A 25,083-nucleotide genomic window follows, 5' to 3' on the forward strand; every position below is an offset into this window, starting at 1 on the left:
AAAACTCAGTGCTGTTGTTTCACAGAGTCTTGGGGACTTTGAAGAGACGTCTTAATGGAAGTTTCATTTACTCTAATAAACTTTTACAATTCAATCTCTAATATTTTTTCCTGGGATATTTCCTGCATTTAAATGGGAGGCAACAAGTTGCAAAGGAAGAATCTTAGTGTGAGCTGCTGCCTGCCAGTTTTGTTGTTTTTGGCAAATTATTGAATCTTTGTGAGCCTAGTGTTTAAAGTGGGAAGAATATTTTTCTTTCGTGTAGTTGTTGTTAGTATAATGTTGTTAGTATAAAATCCACAATTTTAAAAAGTACTTTTCACAGTGCCTGACTCATAGCAGACAGTATCAAGGCATATATTCAAGTTTAAATAAATATTGATTGAAGACATATTTTATGTCAGACGTGGCCTGAGGACAGAGAGATAAACAAGATCTCTTTTGTGTTATTTATAATATTGAAAAATTTGAGACAATTTAAATGTCCACTGTTAGAATTGGTAATTATGGTACATTCATAAAATGCAGTGCATTTAGACTTTAACTCAAACAGTAAGGAATCTGCCTGTGAGGCAGGAGACCAGGGTTCGATACATGGGTTGGGAAGTTCCTCTGGAGAAGGGAATGGTGATCCACTCCAGTATTCTTGCCTGGAGAATTCCATGGACAGAGAAGCCTGGCGGGCTACAGTCCCTGGGGTCGCAAAGAGCTGGACATGACTGAAACACTAACACACACATAAAGTGCAATGCCACCTTTAAACATCATGTTCTCAAATATGAGGAGATGTTTGTGACCATGTAAGAAAAAAATTGCAAGAAGATTAGCCCTTTTTCGTATAATTTATACACTGCATGTACATTGAAAGAAATCTAGAAAGATTCAAGTGGATACATGTCAGTGTTCATCATGGTTACTAATTGGTGTGAAATTGTGTTTTAATACTTTCCTTCTTTATCTATTTTCTGTACTTTGGAGATTTTCTACAGCTGTATCATCTAAATGAATAGCATAAAATTGTTAAAGGAATGTTGACTATAAACCTCACTAACTAAAAAATGATTTAATGTTTATGAAGAATTAGTTTATTGGGGGATTTAATTTTTTGCTAGTTTATATTTTGTTGTTGTTCTGTCAGTCGTGTCTGACTCTTTGCTGTCCCACGGACTGTAACACTCCTGACTCGTCTGTCGTCCACTACCTCTTGGAGTTTTCTTAATTTCATGGCCGTTGAGTTGGTGATGCTCTCCAACTCTCATCCTCTGCCACACCCTTCTCCTTTCCCAGTGTCTCAGACTTCAATCTTTCCCAGCATCAGCGTCTTTTCATTGAGTCAGCTCTTCACATCAGTGGCTGAAGTATTGGAGCTTCAGCATCAGTCCTTCAATGAATATTCAGGGTTTATTTCCTTTAGTTTATATAGACATATTTATTTACCAGGATTAGGTAGAGAGCTAGGTAGCATTGAGGTTTTTTTCATGTTGCTTATTTGCCTTACAGAATTTTGAATTAAAAGTATGATTTATCTTTGAAACTTTTCTTGCCTTTTTTAAAAGGCCAAATAGTTTAGCTCTTCTGTTTTATTCTAGCTTTGTCACAGATCTAAGAAGTTCTCATTTGGGAAAATACATATAAGCATCTTTTTAAAAAAAAATAGTATCTGTCCTTTCTATTTATTTAGATTTTTATTAATTTTTTCTTTACTTTTTAAATGTTCTATTAATAGAATTAAATGGGCATTTGACGGAAGAATGAGATTCTTTTGTTGGTGTGTGCTTGATAAAAGAGAGCTTGGTTGCTAGAGTTAATGGATTCCGATGTTTATCTGACCAGGAATTACTCTTAATTCTACGGAGAAACTGGAAGCACGATGGGAGATGACAGTGAGTGGATGAAACTGCCGGTTGATCAGAAATGTGAACACAAGGTAAGACTCTTCTGGAACTCAAATTTTACTGTCATTGGCTTGTTTTGTCAGCAGTTATACTGCATAGTGTAGTATAAAGCTGCTGAATGATTACACAATACAACCAGAAAAACAGCCTGCTTTGGAGATTGGACACTTTGAGTAGGAAACTGTCTCATGTTTGAATTGTTACCTCTTTAATGTCCTGTTACAAAGAAATAATGACTAATACTTGGATACAAAGTGTGATACATTTATAGTGGCCAGTTTATGAATTCTAGAAGGCTTTGGTAGAATAGCATTAATATTAAACACAAGAAAAAGTTTATTAGCTAATCTTTAAAAAGAAAGAAAATCAACTGTCTGGATTTCTTAAGCTTCGTTTTTGTTTCTAATCTGGGATCCTTTGTTCAAATTACCTGGTATAAGATAGTCACCACCACCCCCACCCCCAATAGTAGATGATAGTATCAGTAAATTTTGTTTTGTTTCAATTGTTTCAAAATACTTTTCTTTTAGCTGTGGAAAGCAAGATTAAGTGGGTATGAAGAAGCCCTGAAGATCTTCCAGAAAATAAAAGATGAAAAGAGCCCAGAATGGTCCAAATTTTTAGGATTGATCAAAAAGTTTGTGACGGATTCCAATGCAGTGGTTCAGTTGAAAGGATTAGAAGCTGCACTTGTTTATGTTGAAAATGCCCATGTAGCAGGAAAGTAAGTACTTTCTTTCCAACTATTCTGGTAAAAACCCCTGTCTGGTGCTACATGGATTAATTATGTATTTTTATGGATCACTGTGCTTAGCACTTTTGGAGGATATTCATTTCTTAACTTTCATAGCTCCTTGACTCTTGTTTCTCATTCAGTCTTTATCTGCTCTCAGAAGTATAAATGGTACATGAGATCTTTAGAGAGGAGCAAATTAGAAATCAGACACTTGAGTTTTTTCCTTAGGGTTTGATGAGCAAGTGATTCTCTCCTGCTGAGATTTTTGTATGAGAATTACTCTAAGAGGAAAAATTTTTAGAAGAAACTGAGGTGGTTAGTAAACGCATCAGAATTTCACTGAAAACATTTGAGCATTACTAAAATCTTTTTCTTAACAATGGTTCCAGGCTGCGTCATCTTAGAGTCACATCTTTCTCCCTATGGTCATTAGACATTTTTCTCTCTTAGGAGAGGTAAGTTACAACCTCTGTAACTCCCAGTTTATTGGTTGATAGATGTATCTAGTCACTCCAGTCTCCCATACCTCATAAACATGACTTTTCTAACACTGGTCTTTATGTCATTGAAAGGAGTCCTCCATACTGAAAAAAAACGGGGACCCTTGACCTAATTGCACAAGAAATATGTATATCCATCCCTCAGTGTCTCCAGGGGAATTATTTCCAGGACAAAACTCCGTACCCCCCCATGCCTTAGGATATAGCAAAATTACAGATGTTCAAGTCCCTTACATGAAATGGCCTAATATTTGCATATGACATATAGCCTACATCCATCTTCCATCTCTAGGTTACTCTTAATACCTGACACAGTATAAATACTATGTAATCAGTTGTTAACTACAATGTAAATGATGTGTAAGTAGTTGCTGGCTGCATGGCTCTTGCTTTTTGGAACTTTCCAGAATTTTTTTATCCAAATATTTTTGACCTGAATTCAGTTGAATCCATAGGTGAAGAACCCATGGATAAAGAAGACACCAGTATAGATAAAGAAGACACCAATATGTACTTGACTCACCTCAAAATTTATACCTAGAAAGACAGTCATTAATTTGACAGTTTCGTTAACCAGCATCACCAACTTTCCCTTGCCATCAGTGAGACAGTTGCTTTTTTAATTTCATTTTTCTTCTGATACTGGATACTTTTTGATAAATGCTGTGTGTGATCCAAACCCACTCAGTTTCTCTAATTTCCAGCAGTACAGGTTTCATTTAATTTAGAAGAGACTCAAAGCAATAAAGATACTGTAAAGTCTTGCCAAGGAGTCAGGAGCAGCCTTTTGTTATTAAAGGTGCATATCCATTCCTTCTGTGAAGAAATTCTCTGTCCTAAAAAGTGTTTAAAATGACTTTTAAAATTTTTCCAAAAAAAAGCAAGAACTCTGTTATTTTTATAAAATATATGTGTATCTGTTTATATGTGCATATAGAAAAGTCTAGAAGGATGGATACCATAAAGTTGAAAGTAGTTTTCTCTGGGTAGTGAGATTTCAAGGTATTTTTGCTTTCTTATTTAAATTTCTTCTCTGTATAAATAGAAACTGATCTGCTGTGACATGTCTTAAATGGAAATAGTTTGCATAAGTTTTTTTTTAATGTTCTTGAATATAAATGTTTAGAGTCTCATTTACATTATTTCTAAGTGTTTTTTTAAAAAAGTATTTGTTTCCCCCACTTTGCATGAGCCTTTCCAGCTCTTTCCACTCACGTGTGCTTTTATGAGCATGGTTGCTATTGTTTGTAATCTATATGTTACAGAACCACGGGAGAGGTTGTGTCAGGTGTTGTAAGTAAAGTATTCAACCAACCCAAAGCCAAAGCCAAGGAGCTAGGCATGGAGATTTGTCTAATGTACATAGAGATTGAGAAAGGAGAAGCTGTACAAGAGGAGCTGCTGAAAGGCCTGGACAATAAGAATCCCAAGATCGTTGTGGCCTGTATAGAGACACTGAGGAAAGCCTTAAGGTAAGACCTTTTCTTTTTGCTTCGATTCTGTTGACTATAATCTCTCAATTGAGTTTGGCTACCTGGTTTAAACAGAAATGAAAACTGTTGGGGTTGACTTGGCAGGCCATACTAACCAGAAAAGTGACCTGAAAAAACCAGAGCCATTCTTTAGGCTTGATACTTTGTAGTCAGTAATTTTAGCCTTGAAGTGTGTTGCATAGTTAATTTATCTAAATCTCTTTCTAAGGAAGATGAATGGGGTATATTTCTGACCTGTTTTAAGATTATGAATTGACTTTTTCCTGGAAAAGCACTCCTCAGGGTATTTAACAGCTCTTTTTCTCTTATCCTCAAGCATAAATGTATGTACTTTGAAATGCTGGCTAAAGACATAGTTGTTGGCTAAAGCAACCTTCATTTATCTGCTTTTAAAATAGAAGGAAATGCTGTGTGCTTTTAAACAGAGGCATAGCAACAGAAATAGGAAATAACTTTTATGTAATACGTTATTTTCAACCCTAGGATTTCATGTTGTTTGACAGTGAAGTTTTTCATGAATGGGATCTCTTTCAGGAACAAGCGGCTGTAATTTTCTATGAAAGTCTGAATTAGACAAACCAGTAGTTTGTTCTTATCTCGCAGTCCTTCTCATCTGATATCCTGTCCCCAATACATCTACATGTGATACTTCAGAAAGCAGCTCTCATGAAATCCTAAATGTGTGACCTATGGGTGTGAAGATCTTCCCAATTCAGTTCTCTTTTGATTTTGTATATGACCTATTTCTTGCAGAATATGCTTCCTTTGGTGTTTATCTTACATGAAAGTATCAAAATTCTTAAATTTGTTAAGCTGTCTTCAGTTTATAAGTCTGTAAACTTTGTCTTTCACTTCGTTCATAATGTTCTTTCATAAAATTTGGCTTTTACTTAGATTCTTTTGTGATAAAATTTTCCTCATTCCTAACCTATTATAGTGTAATAGATATACTATCATTTTAGAAATTTAGTGACTTGATGCATTGTCAAGATTGAGTGAGTGAATTGGACACAACTCTTTGCGACCTCGTGGACTGTAGCCCACCAGGCTCCTCCGTCCATGGGATTTTCCAGGCAAGAATACTGGAGTGGGTTGCCATTTCCTTCTCCAAGAGATCTTCCCGACCTAAGGATTGATCCCAGGTCTCCCGCATTGTAGGCGGACACTTTACCGTCTGAGCCACCTGGGAAGTCAGTTCTATCCTTAGTAATTGGTTTCTTAATAAAAGATATATATATATATATATATATATATATATATATATCATACTATATTCTACCTTAAAATTAAAAGTTTCTAATCTGGAATTCTGTAAACTCTGGCTATTTCATTTTTAAGCTGACTGGGAGAATAAAGGTAGGGAAAAAAAACAAGTTAGGTAATCTTTCTTATGTTTTCCTAATAGATGTTGTTTATTCCCATCCCTCTATGGTTCTGTATTTATTCTAAAGCATCTCAGAATCTATAGTAGAACTACTAGATAGCTCTCTGGGACTTTATGGAACCTTCGGGCCGAACTGTTCAGTCCTTGGTTCCAGAGCTTCCTCAAGCTGTCTATGTTAGCTTTCAGTCAGTTCAGTTCAGTTCAGTCTCTCAGTCGTGTCCGACTCTTTGCGACTGCATGAATCACAGCGTGCCAGGCCTCCCTGTCCATCACCAACTCCCGGAGTTCACCCAGACCCAAGTCCATCAAGTCAGTGATGCCATCCAGCCATCTCATCCTCTGTCGTCCCCTTCTCCTCCTGCTCCCAATCCCTCCCAGCATCAGAGTCTTTTCCAATGAGTCAACTCTTTGCATGAGGTGGCCAAAGTACTGGAGTTTCAGCTTTAGCATTATTCCTTCCAAAGAACACTCAGGGCTGATCTCCTTCAGAATGGACTGGTTGGATCTCCTTGCAGTCCAAGGGACTCTCAAGAGTCTTCTCCAGCACCACAGTTCAAAAGCATCAATTCTTTGGCACTCAGCTTTCTTCACAGTCCAACTCTCACATCCATACATGACTACTGGAAAAACCATAGCCTTGACTAGATGGACCTTTGTTGGCAAAGTAATATCTCTGCTTTTCAATATGCTATCTAGGTTGGTCATAACTTTTTTTCCAAGGAGTAAGCATCTTTTAATTTCATGGCTGCAATCACCATCTGCAGTAATTTTGGAGCCCCCCAAAATAAAGTCTGACACTGTTTCCATTGTATTTTGAATGAAAGACGCACTGCCAGGATTAGTGATCTGTCAAGCAGAGTGAATCCCCATAATTACATAGAAAGTTAATAAAAGATTATTAAAAATAAATTTCACTCATTTAACTATTTATAAATTGATTTGTTTGTATTTTAAGCTTTTATATGTACATACATATATATTTAAGATGTTACATGAGTGTTGGTCTATTTTAGATTTAAGTAATTCCTAGACTGATTACCTAGAAAGTTTTTAAATGGTAGTATTATTTTGGACTCTGGACATTAAATAACATTCTTGGAAGAATGGCATCTAAATACAGATGTTGTTATAAGTTCCTTTTTTCTTCTTCCCTGAAAAAAACTTGACCTATATATGTCCCTATTGTATATAGATATAAAACTGAGTTTGAGTGAATTCAAGTTAATATTTTACCCAAGCATAGTGCATGCTAATGCTAAGTCACTTCAGTCATGTCCGACTCTGTGCGACCCCATAGACGGCAGCCCACCAGGCTCCCCCGTCCCTGGGATTCTCCAGGCAAGAACACTGGAGTGGGTTGCCATTGCCTTCTCCAATGCATGAAAGTGAAAAGTGAAAGCGAAGTCTCTTAGTCATGTCCAACTCCTAGCGACCCCATGGACTGCAGCCTACCAGGCTCCTCCGTCCATGGGATTTTCCAGGCAAGAGTACTGGAGTGGGGTGCCATTGCCTTCTCCAATGGTGACAGGTTTTTCCCCCCAATTTTTAATTCCAGTGAATTCGGTTCCAAAATCATCTTACTGAAGCCAATTATCAAAGTGTTGCCAAAACTCTTTGAATCTCGAGAGAAGGCTGTTCGAGATGAAGCCAAATTAATTGCTGTAGAGATTTATAGATGGATTCGAGATGCTCTGAGACCCCCGTTACAAAACATAAACCCTGTCCAGGTAAGGCACTACGTTTTCTGGTTGCCTTTATATAAGGTTGATATGGAGATAGCTCCTTCCTGTCGTTGTTGTTGATATTTTATCCTTACAAATAATTATTTTTCATTCTTTACTTTGAAATCTGTTTTTTCCAAACATACCTGTTTCTGCTGTTACTTTTGTCCACTCAAGTTAAATACTGTGTATTCTGTGATACCAGTATGTTAGTGTCAAAACTATAACAGTTTAAAAGATCCTTTTATAATACTGTAGGACTTAATATCCATTTGAACAGAATGGATTCTACTTATTTTTTATATTTCGGTTGGTTTTAGAGGTACTATTTGATGCAAATATATGTGAATTCATGAAATAATAAGAGTGTCTTAAAAAGTGGATTTTATTCTTTTCTAACTGTTTAGTCACACATCTTCATTGTAGTAGGTATACGTTGGTTTGACTTTTACTACAAAATGTACACAATTTAAGTTTATCTTTTCTGATTTGCCTTATTAGAGCCGCATAAATAAGAAATTGGGTTCAGGTCTGTTAGTAAATATAAATACGTTCTCTAATAGCAGAGATCTAGATACGTTTTTAAAATATTTTATGGTATTTGCAGTTGAAAGAACTAGAAGAAGAGTGGGTCAAGCTGCCAACAGGTGCTCCTAGACCAGCTAGGTTTCTGCGTTCCCAGCAAGAACTAGAAGCTAAATTGGAACAGCAACAGTCTGCTGGTGGAGATGCTGAGGGAGGTAAGCCACTTATCAACACTGGTTTCTGTAAAAAATTAGCAAGACTGGCCCTGTAACAGGAACCTGTGTTCACAAGGTAAATTTTATAGGACCGCCATTTGATAAAATACAAGTTGTTTGTAGGATTAATAATTCTGGTCCCTCCTGTGGCAAGATTGCATCAGGAGTGTGAAAGGACAACTGACGACTGTTTGGTAAGTAAAACCATTTCATCCATTTTTAAGGTTTGTTTTGTTTTCCTCCCGGAAGGTGGTGACGATGGTGATGAGGTACCACAGATAGATGCTTATGAGCTTTTGGAAGCAGTAGAAATTCTTTCCAAGCTTCCCAAAGACTTTTATGACAAAATTGTAAGTAATGGTAAACTTCTTTGATTTATTTCATGTTTAATAGTTACTTGAATATTGTTGGAGAATGCCCTGCTGAGCCCTCTTCCTGGTGCACCCTCTTCCACCATATCTCCCCTGTTAGAATGAGTCAGTGGTTTCTTCTTGGTTCCCATACTAGTTTGAATAAGTGCCTACATTAGTCCATTTTTTCACATCTTGCCAGAAACCCAAACATTATTCTTGACTTTTAACTTTTCCTCATTTTCTGTCTGGTCTTACCTTTAAATATATCTCAAATTCATTCTCTTTTCTCCATCCCCAGGGTTTCTTTCTCTACCCAAGGGTAACTGCTTTTTTTTTTTTCCCTTCCCCAAGGTTTCTTGAACTTGACACTGTTGACATTTTTTGGCCAGATATTTGTTTCGGGGATTGTCTGTACACTGTAGGATGTTTAGCAGCATCTCTGACCTTTATCAATCAGGTATTAATAATACCATTCCTCCAAGTCATGACAATCAAAAATGTCTCCAGACTTTGCCAGGTATACCCCAAGAGTCAAAATTACCCCCAACTGAGAAAGTCTTGTCCCAACCATTATCATCAGCTCTTGCCATATATGCTGCAGTATCTTCCACAAGACTCCCTGTCTGCTCTTGCCTCCTTCCCATTATATTTCATAGTATAATTAGAAGTGTCATTTTCATTCTGATAATGGAAATCTTTCTATATTATTGCCTTATTAAAATCTTTCAATGGCTTCCATGGGTTTTAAGATGATGTTTGAAATCATACTGTAGTCATTGAGGCAATGTATGGTACCTTTGAGGCCTCCATGTACCTTCCAGCCACATGTCTAATTGCTGTCACTTCCCACGCTCCAGTCATACTGAATTTCTCCTGGTATCAAACGCACCAGACTTTTTTTCCACCCTAAACTCTGGGCTTTGTCATATGCTGTTCTTTCTGCCTATAACACTATTTCCCCCCGTTCCCATTTACCCCATAGTATCTCTTCATCATCCAGATCCCACCTTAAGCATCACTTTGGGGAAGAGGTCTTACCTGATAACCTAAACTGAGTTAAATCCTTTGCTATCCCAAAGCAGCTTGTACTTCTCCTTTCCCCGTGGTCATGACCTGATAGTTATTTATTGAAGATCTATCTCTACTATCAGCTCCTTGGGTATTCTGTTATCTTCTGATGAACAAATATATATTTGATAAATTGAAGTGAATTATAATTACCTCCAAGATGACGCATTTGTCATCTTTGTATCCCTAGTTCTTTCCAACAGTGAATATTCGAATTCAAATTCTAGTGAAGCATTTTCTACTTTATGACCACAAAGGAAACAAAAAAAAATAACACTATACCTACAGTTAGGAAAACTGATATCCAGAATTAGAACAGTATTGGTTGTTGGTTATATGTTTGTTCTTGTCTGGTGTTTCTAATGTTATCAGTATAGAAATTCCTCTCTCCTGTAGATGTGCTACTGTGAGATATGCTAGAAATACTTCTATTAGTGTTTTCTGTTTAACACTTGCTTAAAATTTACCTAGAAAATGAGAAGAACGATCTGTGGTGTTTCATCATGCTTATTTATTGTAGAACATTAGGATTATGAAATGTTACAAAAATACTTTTTACATATGAACAAAATTTTATACACATGAATTTAACATTCTGCTTGGCTACATAGTTTTGTAATGTTGATTTCTAACTAGCTTTAGAAAGTTTCTAAAAAACAAAAAAACAGATATCTTTGAATTAGTAGCACGAAAGAAATAGACTTTTGTTTTGCTTTCTTGTTTTCTGTTCTCCACGTGACTCATATTGTGTCTTGTAGGAGGCAAAAAAATGGCAAGAAAGAAAAGAAGCCCTGGAAGCTGTGGAAGTACTAGTGAAAAACCCCAAACTGGAAGCAGGCGATTATGCAGATTTAGTAAAAGCTTTGAAGAAGGTAAATATGAGGAGTTTCAGCATTGGTATCCCAACAACAGACCAGGCCGTTATTTTTCTTCATCAGTCATCTTTTTTATCACAGTTAGCACCGCCATTTAGGGAACACTGTTGATTGTTTTTTAATTATATGCATACATATTTTTTTAAGGATTATTTAAAATGATTGGTCTTAGTTTAGAGGGATTGGTTTTTAATCTTTGTTAATTATCACTTTGACTGTAAATATGCTATTTGATAGCATACACAAACGTTAAGAAATAGAGAATCTTGCTGATCTAGAACAAAATATTCTAGTTTTATAATTCTACAGAATGAGCTTTTTAAATTGGGTGTTTTTAATGGAACAAATATTAGATGTGAAGAGTATTTTTCATTAGGTAGGTAGTAAGTGATACCACATTATTAACATGTAAAGTGAAGCACAGGACCTGGGGATATGTGGTCAGTTATAAAGCAGGTAAGTACTAAATAAGAAAGAAATATTTTAGAAAATACTCTTTGGTATTACTTAGTTCCAAGCAAGTTGAATGCTGGGGTGGATATTTTTGTATGTAGTGGCTTTTCATAAAATCTGTAAGTCAGGTCAGACACTTGTGGATGTCGTTTTAATAGAGCTTAAGAGACTGAAGGTGTCTTCCTTTTTTTTTTTTAAGGCGCCTTCTTGAATATAGCAAGGATAAAATGTTTTATTTGCTTCTTCAGCTTGAAATTAATAGAGGATTAGCATGGTGGGGCAGAGAAGGCAATGGCACCCCACCCCAGTACTCTTGCCTGGAAAATCCCATGGATGGAGGAGCCTGGTGGGCTGCAGTCCATGGGGTCGCTAAGAGTCGAACACGACTGAGCGACTTCACTTTCACTTTTCACTTTTATGCATTGAAGAAGGCAATGGCACCCCACTCCAGTGTTCTTGCCTGGAGAATCCCAGGGACGGGGGAGCCTAGTGGGCTGCCATCTATGGGGTCGCACAGAGTCGGACACGACTGAAGCAACTTAGCAGAAGCAGCAGCAGCAGCATGGTGGGGGGTGAGGGAGGTTACTCTTTAATTAAATGAATATGTAAGTAGAGTAATTCTCATTATTCATAGTAGTTATATTCTATAATGTCACCACAAACACTGAATTAGCAAATGCTGAACCATTGCTCCAAGAGAATATACAGGGTTAAGGTCCTGCAGCCCTATGATCACATTTTCATCAACTGATCAATGCATAACCTTGTTTTATTCTGTTTGAGGATGTCTTATTCACTATATGTGATTGATTCCTTAACATTGAACTCACAGCAGTATAACTCATGCCTGAACAAAGTCTGCCTAACACATTTATTTTCTCTGAAAGAGACATCACTGCCTTTTTGCATGTAAGAACACCAGAGAGCACCTCAGCACTATACTTGTGGGTCACTTTAAACAGTGGGAGCACCAACCAAAAGCACGAAAATGCAGGAAAAAACCCATGGCAGTAAACTAGACTATGAAAAAGACACTTGTTTACAGTGTAAGAGCTAAAAGACAAAGGCAGAGTATTGCATTGTTCATCTCAGCTGGGAATGTGCATATCAGGCAATTCAGATTTTTCCCAGCTCTGTGCTTATCTGTGAGTAACCAGGAAAGTGCCTCGATTATTGATTTGGGGCTTATCAGTTAATTTTAATGGATAGATGAATTTGCAAATGTGAAATTCGTGAATAATGAGGCTGGACTGTATTTTCTCATAGTTAGTCTTCCTTTGCTTTCCTCCAAGTAGGATTTGGAGACAGGGATATAATTTGTCAAAATCATTGTTCCTCTGTCATCTATCTTGAAGAGCCACAGACCCAGGCAAGACTACAGTCATCTCTCAATAGCCCCAGGTTGGGGGAAAAGGGGGGCAGAGGGTTGGTTCCAGGAGCTCCCATCTACACTAAAATCTGCTCAAGTTCCTTGTATAAAAGGGCATAGTGCAATGAGTACTGTTGGCCTCCGGAATCTGCAGTTACAAAGGACTGACTGTTGTTAAAAGGGAATGGCCCTAGGGAAAAGATTCACCAACCTGGAGCCTAGGAGGAAAGAGGAAGGGTAGAAGGCAGTAAGAGGGATTCTAGTGACCTTGAAGAGAGCTTCAGATTCTCTGTAAGTTCTAGCATATAATTTTTAAAATCAGGAATCTTATGGAAACATGATATATTGCACTGAATTCTCAATGCCTCAAATAAAAGCTTTTGTTTTTCCTCATGTAATGATCAGGAATGTTAATTGAAATCAGGAATGTTAATAATTGATGTTCTCTACATGCATTTTCTTAGGATATTAGCTTTTCAGATGAAAACTGTTCTGTGATTTCCATTGGTTTTGTGACTGTGAATATAAACTTTCACTGTGTTCTATACAGAGAAGGTCATGGATTTTTATATCTGGGTAGACATAAACAGTGGATCTGTGTGAGATCTTATGGTAGCAGGAGGCACGTCTTTCCCTCTTCACATGGTGGAGTTGGGGCAGTCAATCAGAGGCTACAAACCAGTAAAAAGAAACTTAATTTTGTGGCTAAAATATTTAAAACCATGAAAAATTAATGTCAATATAAATTAACATGAAACATGATATTTTTGTTTTTCTATTTTCTATTTTAGTTACTTGTAGACAAAATAAACTTCATATCCATATTGTTTTTGTTTTATTATATAGTTGATTTATAGTGTTGTGTTAATTTCTATTGTACAGCAGAGTGATTCAGTTATACATATATATATATGCATTCTTTTTAATATTTTTTCCATTATAGTTTATCCCAAGAAATTGAATGTAGTTCCCTGTTCAGTACAGTAGCACCTTATTGTTTATTGACCTTCCGTATGCTACTTTGCATCTGCTAATCCCACTCTTATCCTTCTCTCCCCACGCCCCCACCCCATGTCCAGCCCCAGATCCATGTTATATTGACTTAATTGGTCTTTGTGGACCCATCCCTCTTCCCTCCATAGTCTCTTCTCTCTGTTGTCTTTGTCAAGTAATCTTACTAATTTCCCAGTTTTTTTCCTTAAATACAAGTAGTAAAAAGCTACTCATTTTGAAATTCCTCACAGTGTTACTGAAATAATTTCTTTTAAAAATTTTTTAAAAATTTGTTACTTGTTTTTGGCTGAACTGGATCCCCATTGCTGCACGTGGGCTCCTTAGTCAGGGTGGCAGGGGCCACGCTTTGTTGTAGCGGTAGACTTCTGGTGGCCGTGGCCCTGTTTGTATTGTCTGTCAACAGTGTTTTTGTTTTGATTACTGTTTAGTGGGTCACATTACTAGTTAAAGATAAGTAGTAATTGATTATTACTTAAAATCAATTAGGTAGAAGTGACAGCAATTTTAATTATAGAGCAGTTCCCATTATTTAGATTAAATTAACATTGTGAGCTATAACTTTTCTTTCCCTGATCTCAAACAGAATTACTGACTTTTTCTTCAACCCTGAAATGGAGTCCCTCCGTGTACACTGTTTTTCTTAAAAATAAACACTTTTCCGTTTTCCCCATTCCTGTTTCCCAGTTAAGAACCACTTGTTTAGTCAAACTGGAATGGGTGAGAATGAGTGTTAATAGGCAAATATTGTACTGTATGCCTGGTTCATCACTTACCAATAAATGCACTCAGTCTTTTGCTATATCCTGAACTATAATAGGTTCACAAGATCCTTTTCAAAACTTTGCATTAGGGGTCATCAGTGTCTAAGATTCAATTTCCACTGGCTACTGCTCTTATGGTAATGTTAGATAGTCTCTTAAGAATTCGATTGAATGATGTCGTTTAACTAGGCCAGTATAACAAAAGCACCTTTGAATGTATTAAAATACTGATGTCCAAATCCAATCCCAAATTCATTGAAGTAGGATCTCTTGCAATGGGGTCTAGCATGTTTTTGATAACCTTTTCTAGAATATATGTTCAGATGCTAAATACAAAATCTAGCATGTAAATAATACCTTAGAGATGTTTTAGTAAAGAAAAATAAGCCAGACACAAATGCCAATATGTTCAATACAAAAATGAATAGAATTTTAATACCTAGACTTAATTATAGATTTTACAAAACATTTATTAGGACCCTGGTCTCATCTTCTCATAAGGAAAATAAATTTGCCATGAGTTTAGAAGGAGAATGTGCTTTAGTAAAGATAGCAAAAGCTTTGGGGTCAAAGCAGACTGAGTTTGAATCACAGCACTACCATTTGCCAACTCTGTGATCTTGAACGTATTAATCTCTATTTAATTTTTGAAATCCACAAAATTGAGATAATAATAGTACTTATTTTATAGAGTAAAAATTGAATAAAGATTATAAAGCACCTATAAAATTATAGCATCTAATTTGTTTTTAATAAATGTTGGTCTTTTAATCCTTACTCCTCGGTAGGGAATGTATATATATAGGACTGTCTTGCTATGCATAATGCTGTGCATTAGGGTTCTTTAATTCAGGGAATCTGGAATGAAATGTTCTGCTCATGAAATACCAGATCTTAGGGATAAAATCCAAAATAGAATGAAAGTATTTCTTCTACCTGGGGAAAGCATGAAAAAGCTAAGATTTGGGGGCACTTAAAAGTAAAGCATCCTTTTAGCATCAGCTGGCTTGAACAGTAAACCACAGTAAAATCCTAGCAGAAAGGAACTGAGGCAATAGTAGTCACTGTCTTGCTAAGTTGATACAAATTCAGCTACTACCTATGAGTTTTGCTAAGTTCTGGGTTTTGTAGGGTATGCTGTAGGAGGGTGGTAGTATTAACGCTGCTGGAGGACACTCTGATGAGAGACTCTGAATACAAGCCAGATGGTCACTAGGGAACTAAAACGGCAGCTGCAAGGCCGTAAGCCCCCTCAGGAATGGTTGCAGAGGTATTTGCAATTTAGAATCCTCATCCACTTCCTTTTTTTTTTTTTTTTTTTTAAACATTCTTTTCCATTATGGTTTATCACAGGACACTGAATATAGAGATCGTGCTATACAGTAGGACCTTGTTGTTATCCATCCTATAAAAATAGTTTACATCTCATCAGCTTCTTGAAAGTACCAACAGCACTTCTACTGGTGCTTCTTGGGTATAAATGTTAGAGCTGCTACTCCATGGTGTCTTGCAGAGATACTGTCTTGACTTTCCCTTCCCCAAAGCAAAGTCAAGAGGCCTCCAGCTTTGCTGCCAGTATGAGAGTCGCCTGCACAGTTGTGCAGTGCTGACAGCCCAGACTACCACCAGTGGGGAGTTAAAGATTTGATGTGGTTGTACGTATATTTTGTTGGTAGAGCTTTAAGGTAGGAGACTAGACATAAGGAAGAGAAGCTCCCAAATTTTATATTGTCAAAGAAGAATCTTTCCACTTGTACAGAACAAAGTTGGCTGCCCATTACATAATAGCTTTCAGAGTTCTTTTAAGAGTAAATTTTTACTCTTCTTCTTTGGGACTGTGACTCCTTTGTTTTCCTTTTTTTCCACCCTTTGTAGGTTGTTGGAAAGGACACCAATGTCATGTTGGTAGCTTTGGCAGCAAAATGTCTTACTGGCCTGGCTGTTGGGCTAAGAAAGAAATTTGGACAATATGCAGGACACGTAAGTAACACTCCTTTTTCGATATAGATTAACAGTTTTATCAAAAATGGATGGCTAATTTGCTTTATGCTTTAAAACAGCTTTTGGCATAAGTTTTATTAGTACTAAGCATAGCTCATTAAAACATTTATTTTACAATAAAGATGTCAGTTGTAACTAAATTTACTAGCTTTATGTAGAAAATCAGGCACTTGACCTAAAGTACTTAATTGAGTTGATTTGCTTATTCATTTACTTACTAATATCCTGTTTTGCTCTTAAAATACGATGTACAGTATAACAGGATGAAATATAACTTGTGATAACCAGAACAGAGTAAAAATGAGAATAGGAAAGGCAGTATAAAACCAGAAATGAGATTAATGTATAAAATGTATAGTGTTTTTCTATTTTAAAAAATAATAGTTTACTTATATACTTGAGGTGGGGTTCCCTGATGGCTCAGCTGGTAAAGAATCTGCCTGCAATGCAAGAGACCTGGGTTTGATTCCTGGGTTGGGAAGATCCACTGAAGAAGAGAAAGGCTACCCACTCCAGTATTCTGGCCAGGAGAATTCCACGGACTGTGTATAGTCCATGGGGTTGCAAAGAGTCGAACACGACTGAGCGACTTTCACTTTCACATACTTGAGATGTTTTATGTAGGTTGCACTGTTGGTGATATATCAGTATATTATAAGAAACTCTTGACTAGAGACATTTGTTGAATATAAATTTGGAAGCACTCAAGTTTGGGATGTTTTCTTTAGTTCTGGCTTCTGTCAATTGATCTCTAAATCTTATCTGTATTACTTAGATTGGCTAAGCCTCCTGTAAATTGACTGTACTGAACTTTAGGGTTAACTTACTAGCCACTTGATCATTTGATTCCCTAGATTGACTTGAGAGTCTCCTAACAGTCTCTAGTCATGTGTCAGTTTATATTGTGAAGCAAACATCTAACCTCACTTAGTTATGGTATTTAGAGCTTGCTTACTCATAGCATTAAAAATAATTTCGGAGAACTTAACTAAAAAAAACAAGACACTACCAAATAAAAATAAATCGTGACTAGCTTGTTACCAGGGAAATAAAAATAAGGGTCTATACAACCCTTAGACATGTAAATCACAAATTGGAGTAAAATTATATTCAGTATTTTATAGCATTCATTACTTATTACATAGTGTCTGTATGTGTGTGTGTGTGCTATCAAATGTATTGATTAGCTTTGGTCAGTTTTGTGTTGGTCAGTTTTGTGTTGCTTAGAATATTTTATACTTTTGTATTAGAAATAATTTTTCAGCTGGAAAACAATTCTTAAAATACATTTTAATTTACTAATTTTATAGTTGATTATAGATGATTACCTAGCCCTCTAGTTTGAATTCTGATTCTGGCTTTCTGATTTTTGCGTGCAGCATAAAGACTATCTCTCGTGCTTTATAGTTTGGGGTATTTGTCCCCCCTTAAAATTATATACTATGTTTGATATCAAGTATGTTATTGTGGTTCAGCTTTATTTTCGTTATTTATAAACAACCTTTTAGCAATATATGTAAAAGTGAACTTTAGCTTTACAGCTATTAAAATATCTTGATTTTTTTGATTGGTGAAAGGCAAAATGGATAAAAAGTGAAGTCATGACTGTAGCCTGCCAGGCTCCTCTGTCCATGGGATTTTCCAGGCAACAATACTGGAGTGGGTTGCCATTGTCTTCTCCAGTAGATCTTCCTGACCTAGGGATCAAACCCGAGTCTCCCGCAGTGCAGGCAGACTCTTTACCATTTGTAAAAGCAAAACTAAAAAACAACAAAAAATCTCTACCACACTAAAACAAAACCACCAACTTATTTTATGTCATGTAAAGCCAAGGACTGACATTAAGATACATGACAATGCACATAGGTGGCGTGTCTTCTATGGATTGTTTCAGCAGCAGCGGGAAATATGGCATGATTGAGTTCCAGCTTTTAAAACACAACAGCAAAAAAACTCCCTGCCTCCCTACAAGACGCAGGGTGAGGGGACAGTTCTGGGTTGCCACTGGTGAAGCATTCAGTTTGCTGCTTTGCGTCACACTTCTCATTCTTTTATTCCCAGTTAATCATTATCTGTATATAATGTAAGTCTGCTAGACCATAAATTCGCAGCTTTCAGGACAGATACCTTGCACAGTTCTTAGGGAGGTTAAACAAATACTGTAGCCCAACACCCTGCTCTCTAACTAACATGCACACAGTGGGAGTGAAGTCTCAGGTGATGGATGGGAGAGGCAGGGGGTGGGTTCAGTCTCAACTATTAAAGCACCCTTCCCCAAACAAATCTAAATGATAGCTTAGTGTGATCATGGGATTTTGTCCATAAAACAAAGGAAAAAAAAAAAAAACTATCAAATGCCATAATCAATTGTATGGTAACAAATTAAAACTAGATTTTTGGTAGTGAGCATGCCGTAGTGTATGTATAAGTCAAATTATCATGTGGTACACATGAAACTTAAATAATGTTATGAAACAGTAAAAACAAATAAACAGTTTTATATTTTCCGTGGAAACTATATTTCTTCTGATCTGTATCACTTCCGTGAAATTTTTTTTAAAAAATGGGGTGGCAGGAGGTGCCATTGAGTTTTGCCATATATTGTTTTAGATCTTAAAAAATAACCTTAATTTGCCTGCTAGCACAGTGCCTGGTTACATATATTCAATACATGTTCTTGCTGCTAAGTCACTTCAGTCATGTCCGACTCTGTGCGACCCCATGGATGGCAGCCGACCAGGCTCTGCCTTCCCTGGGATTCTCCAGGCAAGAACCCTGGAGTAGGTTGCCATTTCCTTCTCCAGTGCATGAGAGTGAAAAGTGAAAGTGAAGTCGCTCAGTCGTGTCAGACTCTTAGTGACCCCATGGACTGCAGTGCACCAGGCTCCTCCATCCATGGGATTTTCCACGCAAGAGTACTGGAGTGGGGTGCCATTGCCTTCTCCATACATGTTCTTGGGAGTCACTAAATGTTTAATGAATTAGTGATAATTTATAAGACAAAATAAGCATTATAAAAATTCTCAGATTTACTGATCTAAACTTAGTACTTGAATAGGAAATATTATTCTGATAAAACTTGCTATAATTTCTGGTACTGTTTCTTTTTTCTTTAGTGTAGTAAAGGGGCAGGAGACATCTCAGTCCAAGTGAGGTCTACCAGAGTCTTGAGTGAGGAGGAAGAATTATACACTATACCTGTTCCCCTACCCTAAATCCACTTAGTTGAGAATCATTTTGTCCAGTAAGAGTTATTACTGATAAAAAATGATTGTAAGGTTGCATGTAAGGTACAAATGCGAAAACAAAAGTTTGAGAAGCATTGCTGTGATGGTACAGGCATAAGATTGTTCCAGCATAAGATTCTTGTGCCCTTTAAGAAAGGAAGTGATTTTTTAATCCAACTTAGATGTTTACTTTTTTTTGTTTATTTTGGTAGATCCAGACATTGTTTTATTAAGTTTTATTAAGATATAACTTATATACTATAAAACTCACCTTCTCAAAGTATATAATTCAGTGGTTTTAGTATATCGATAAGGGTGTATTACCATAACCACTAATTCCAGAACATTTTCACCACCCCAAAAAAGAAACTCTGTATCTGTGAGCAGTCACTCCCCATTATCCCCTCCCTCTAGACCTTGGCAGCCACTAGTATACTTTCTGCCTCTGTGGATCTGATGTTTTGCATAGATGAAATAATACACGTGTGGTGTGCTCCTTTATGACTGACATCTTTTTCTAGCATCATGTTTTCAAAGTTCATTCATGATGTAGCATGTATTAATTAGTATGTCATTTTTTTTCCCGAATATATTTCAACTGTTCACTTGTAAAGGTTGTACCAACCATTTTGGAGAAATTCAAAGAGAAGAAGCCTCAAGTGGTACAAGCCCTGCAGGAGGCAATTGATGCAATCTTCCTTACTGTAAGTTGAGTTTGTGGTTTTGTCTCAAGTAAAGTTTGTCAGTGTGATACTTTGATTGCTCTTTACAATTGAAAAAAGCTTATTCACCACATTTTCTTTCTAAAGACCACACTACAGAACATCAGTGAGGATGTTTTAGCAGTAATGGATAATAAAAATCCAACCATCAAGCAACAGACATCTCTATTTATTGCAAGAAGCTTCCGCCACTGCACTGCTTCTACCCTGCCAAAGAGCTTACTAAAGCCCTTTTGTGCTGCTCTACTGAAGGTATAGACTCTCTTTGAAATTGGGGGATTGTTTTATACCTAGGCAAGATTTTTTTTCTCTACTAATTGTATGCACTGACTACGTGACTATAGGTTATTGTCTTTTGAGGAGCAGACCCTTTGTAGCTTTGGAAATTGAATCCAAAGTCTTGTACCATTTGTGTTCCCATTCTTGAAGAAAAGCATAAATTTATAATTCCCCTAACTACTAAAAATTTTATTTATGTGTCCCATAAACTGATATCAGCTATTAAGCTGAATCTGGTCAAGCACAGGCATCCAGTTGAGAGTCGTTGAAGATCATCTGCTTGTGAGGCATTTTGGATAGAGGGTGAGAGGAAGAGTAACTGTTAACTGGCAAAAAGAAAGCTAAGCTTAGTTTCTGTGAATTGTAAAAAGCAAATTCTTTATCTGACAACCCTCAGTCTGAAGTAGAATCAGTAATACCTGAAGTACCTTGTATTAAGATCATTCTGCTTATTTCCGGACTATAGCACATCAATGATTCTGCTCCTGAAGTCAGAGATGCTGCATTTGAAGCTTTAGGTACTGCTTTGAAGGTGGTTGGTGAGAAAGCAGTAAACCCATTCTTAGCTGATGTAGACAAACTCAAGCTTGATAAGGTAGGTTAATAATGGATTGTAATGAAATTGGAAAGCAGTCCTATCTCTGTGCATTCTAGGTTTGTCTACTGGTGTCCTTTTGATCAGAGTTTCTTGATTAGTAGAAATATTTTCAAATTATAAAAAATAAAATTGGACCAATCTTTAGAAGAAGTAAAAATGATGTCTTAAGTTAATTTCATTTCTAATATCTGGAAAATTGCCTTTCTAAATATGAATGTCTACCACCAAAAGTGTGATTATTGTTTGTGTTAAATTTTGTATTGGAGTATAATTGATTTACAGTTGTATGGGTTTCTGCTGTACAGTAAAGTAAATCAGTTATTCATATATCCACTCTTCATTAGATTCTTTCCCATATAGATTATTAGAGTATTGAGTAGAGTTCTCTGTGCTCTACAGTAGGTTCTTATTAGTTATCTGTTTTTTATATAGTAATGTATATATGTCAATCCCAGTCTCCCAAATTATCTCCCCCCGTTTCCCCCACTAATCGTAAACTTGTTTTCTACAAAAATGTGATCATTATAAACTTCGTAAATTTTTCTTTGCATAGAAATATAATATCTACTGCCCAGAAAATATGGATAGTTTATCGTTGTTGAAAAGGAAGCTTTTCTGTCTGAATTCTCATGTAGTTGTGGTTTAAAAATGACTTAGTAATGTGGTGATTGTGTTTCAAAGTTGGGCTCAATAATGTCTATCTCAATTTTGTTTTCCAGATCAAAGAATGTTCAGAAAAAGTAGAGCTGGTACATGGTAAGAAAGCTGGACTTGCAGCTGACAAGAAGGATTTCAAGCCTGTGCCCGGAAGGGCGGCTGCTTCAGGGGCTGCAGGAGATAAGGACACAAAGGACGCCTCAGCACCCAAACCAGGACCTTTAAAAAAGGCGCCTGCTGCAAAGGTTAATTAATGACTTGGAAAATGGGGCTTAAAAACTAGAATGTAGTAAGGTAGGGTCTGGATCTCAGGTTCATAGTCATTCTTCAGTATGATTTTATTTGAGAGATGAACTCATTACAACATTCAGAATACAGCAGAGCATATTTCAATGAAGACAGAATATTCCAATAGTACATTTGGTTATTTGAAACCTGTATAGAGATAAAAATGATAATGAAGATATGGAAGTATATTTTAAGGCATCAGAAAGTATCATTAAACGATGAGATAGTGTGACTGGCCACTTAACATTAATAACGTCACCTTGGTCATTTTGCTAATAATGCTCCAGAGTTGCTGCACCAAGTTTCATTCTGTCAGGGCCTCCCCCCCGCACCCTCGCCTTGTGGTGTAGAAGCGGGGAAATGCTCAAGGGCAAATACGACTTTCTTACAGTGAACACTTTTCCTGGACTGGATTCTCTTAGGCATAAAGTTATCTGCTGCAAACGCTAGAAGTTTGATTCTCTTTCCTGCCCTGAACCCCAGCCTGGAATTAGGAGAAAAGAACTAATATTTAGTGAGCCTCACTTTGTGAAGCATTTTACCTACTTAATCTCATTTAATTGTCATAATAACCCTTGAGATAAGTGTTTTGTGATCCCTGTTTTTCCAGAAAAGCAAACTAGGGCTCAGCAAGGTTACGTGTCCTGCACGTGCTCTTACAGCTCACCTGTTTGTTTACTGTCTCTCCACACTGTACTACAAGCCTTCAAGGGGAGAGAGCTTATTACGGGTGACCCCTTGTGCACAGAAGAGGTTCTGGCATACAACAGGAATTCTGCATATATTTGTTGAATATCCAGAGTTGCAGAACTGGGATTTGAACCCAGGTATCTCTAGCTACAGAGCCTGTGTGCTCTCTTTCATGTTATGCTGTCTCTACAGTACTCTAGTATAGGGAGTTGGCAGCTGTTTTCTCCTTTCTCACCAACTCATGCCTCTCTGGACAGTGACCTGGGCACCACACCTTAAGACCTTTTCTTATCTTGCCGAACATTACCATGTTAGCTGGCTTTCTCTTATAAGGGATTCTTTTCCTTCCCCCCAAAATAAGCTGTGGATTGGGTAGGGAGGACCTGCTTTTGTTCTTTTGAAAAAATAAGTAGGACAATATCAGCCAATAAATCTACTAAGCCAATAAACGTATATGTGTTTTAAAAAAAGAAAGTAGAAGATTTGTTAACTGAGTTACTTCTCTAAACAGAGTACTATTACGGGAAAAGATCCAGAAAAGGTGTTGTAATAAATCAGAGTGTAAAAATTTCTACTTTTACAGTTAGAAAATAAATAAATTTCTCTTTATGGGGTAGTTACTCTGAATCAGCACAGTTACTGCTAATGTGAACTGGCAAGTGCTAGAGGTTTTCTTTGATTACAAACCAGCATCTTAGTTTTGCTCATTACCCCACTTAAAAGCTCAGAGTATGTTCAAGATAACAGTGGTTTCAGAACAGGTCTGCATGTTCAAGACTAATTTGGTCCTTTGTCATTTTATCTTTTTCTTTTTAGGTTTAGGCATTTCTTAACCTTTAGGCATTGCTTAACGGATACCCAAAATAGATAGAGGAGTGATGTGTGTTGGCATATTCATGTTACTGCCCATGACTCTGTACCTTATTATAAACTGCTATTTTCTTGCGACTGTTCAAAACTGGGGTGAAATAAACTTAAATCAAGATATTTAAATAGAGTATTAGTGGATAGAATCCAGTGGGTACAATAAAAAGTATATAGGTGAAATAAATCAAGATATTTAAATAGAGTATTAGTGGATAGAATCCAGTGGGTACAATAAAAAGTATGACCAACTGAAGTTTATTCCAGGATTGCAAGGATAGTTTGATATTAATATTAGAAAAATCACTGACTTTATAGATCAAAAGAAATCTAATTTCAGACATTGAAAAGGAACATAATAAACTTCAGTATGTCTTCTTGATAAAAACTGTTAACCATAAAGAAATGGATGGAACTTTGACATGATTAAATATATCATTTTTATAGATTATATGAGTATATTCTTGGGAAACCCAAGCAAGTCATCTGGAAAACTTTTATGAAACAATAAAAAAAATTCAGTGAGATAGCCATCTTCAACATAACTAGAACACTCACTGAAATTGGCACAGCACCTCTTTTCCTTCACAAAGCAGATAGTTCTACAGTGAATAATAATATAATCTCATGTTACTGGAGTTCCTTGTGGTCAAATACTGAGTAAATATTATAACTCAGGAACTGTCCTTTACTAGTGTAGGAAAGATCTAGAGGCATTTTAGGCACCAAACATTAATTCTCAAATTAATCTGTAAATCCATATAGTATAAAACCAGTTCATCATTTGTATTTCATTAGTCTCAATTAGCTCATTTAGAATTTGAGGTTCTTAATACAGCTTCTATAGATTTCCCCATGAGTGATCTTCAGGAAGTCAGTCTACCCTTGAAATTGCTAAATTCTGTGGGCAAAAAAAAATATGGTTTTTTTTGTTGTTGGTTGAGTGATCCCTCGGTTGGTGATCCCTCATTTTAATCAGATTTGTCTAAGAATGTCTAAGAATCACTATTCTGAATCCTTACCTGGTTTAATGTTTTTCTGTTCACTTTTAGCCTGGCGGGCCACCAAAGAAGGGAAAACCGGCTGCTCAAGGAGGCACAGGAGGCACTGGGACCAAGAGCAAGAAAGCAGTAGAGACTAAAGAAATGGTGGAGCCTGAGCTCTCGGTCAGTCTTACACAGCATGCCTCACAGTCGGGACAGCACACAGTCAGTGCCTTCGAGGAGATTCGAGTTCTTTCTTTGCTGAACTCTATAACATGGTTAATTGATACCTTTTTAACTTACTGAAACCATGCCTTGGACAAACTTCCCCTTTATAGTGGTGTAATAGAATCCTCAGATACTAAAGCACACCTATGGGAGTGTCCTTGTGGTTTTAGTTGGAGTATTCCTA

At 36.7% G+C, this 25,083-nt stretch overlaps 1 protein-coding gene across 4 annotated transcripts in view; it reads left to right on the top strand.

The window, feature by feature from the left end:
• CKAP5 (cytoskeleton associated protein 5) overlaps positions 1-25,083 on the top strand; it is a 105,915-nt gene that overhangs the window by 37,475 nt on the left and 43,357 nt on the right. For all 4 annotated transcript variants that reach the window (XM_027562461.1, XM_027562463.1, XM_027562464.1 and 1 more), the window contains exons 2-14: positions 1,834-1,927; positions 2,426-2,619; positions 4,397-4,603; positions 7,564-7,735; positions 8,337-8,469; positions 8,719-8,819; positions 10,649-10,762; positions 16,238-16,342; positions 20,205-20,294; positions 20,400-20,564; positions 21,058-21,186; positions 21,909-22,091; positions 24,741-24,854. In XM_027562461.1, the coding sequence (XP_027418262.1) occupies positions 1,871-1,927; positions 2,426-2,619; positions 4,397-4,603; positions 7,564-7,735; positions 8,337-8,469; positions 8,719-8,819; positions 10,649-10,762; positions 16,238-16,342; positions 20,205-20,294; positions 20,400-20,564; positions 21,058-21,186; positions 21,909-22,091; positions 24,741-24,854 (1,764 nt within the window). In that variant the 5' untranslated portion in view covers positions 1,834-1,870. The remainder of the gene's footprint in view (positions 1-1,833; positions 1,928-2,425; positions 2,620-4,396; positions 4,604-7,563; positions 7,736-8,336; positions 8,470-8,718; positions 8,820-10,648; positions 10,763-16,237; positions 16,343-20,204; positions 20,295-20,399; positions 20,565-21,057; positions 21,187-21,908; positions 22,092-24,740; positions 24,855-25,083) is intronic.

The sequence above is a fragment of the Bos indicus x Bos taurus genome, chromosome 15 (assembly GCF_003369695.1).
Source record: "Bos indicus x Bos taurus breed Angus x Brahman F1 hybrid chromosome 15, Bos_hybrid_MaternalHap_v2.0, whole genome shotgun sequence".
Lineage (NCBI taxonomy): Eukaryota > Metazoa > Chordata > Mammalia > Artiodactyla > Bovidae > Bos > Bos indicus x Bos taurus.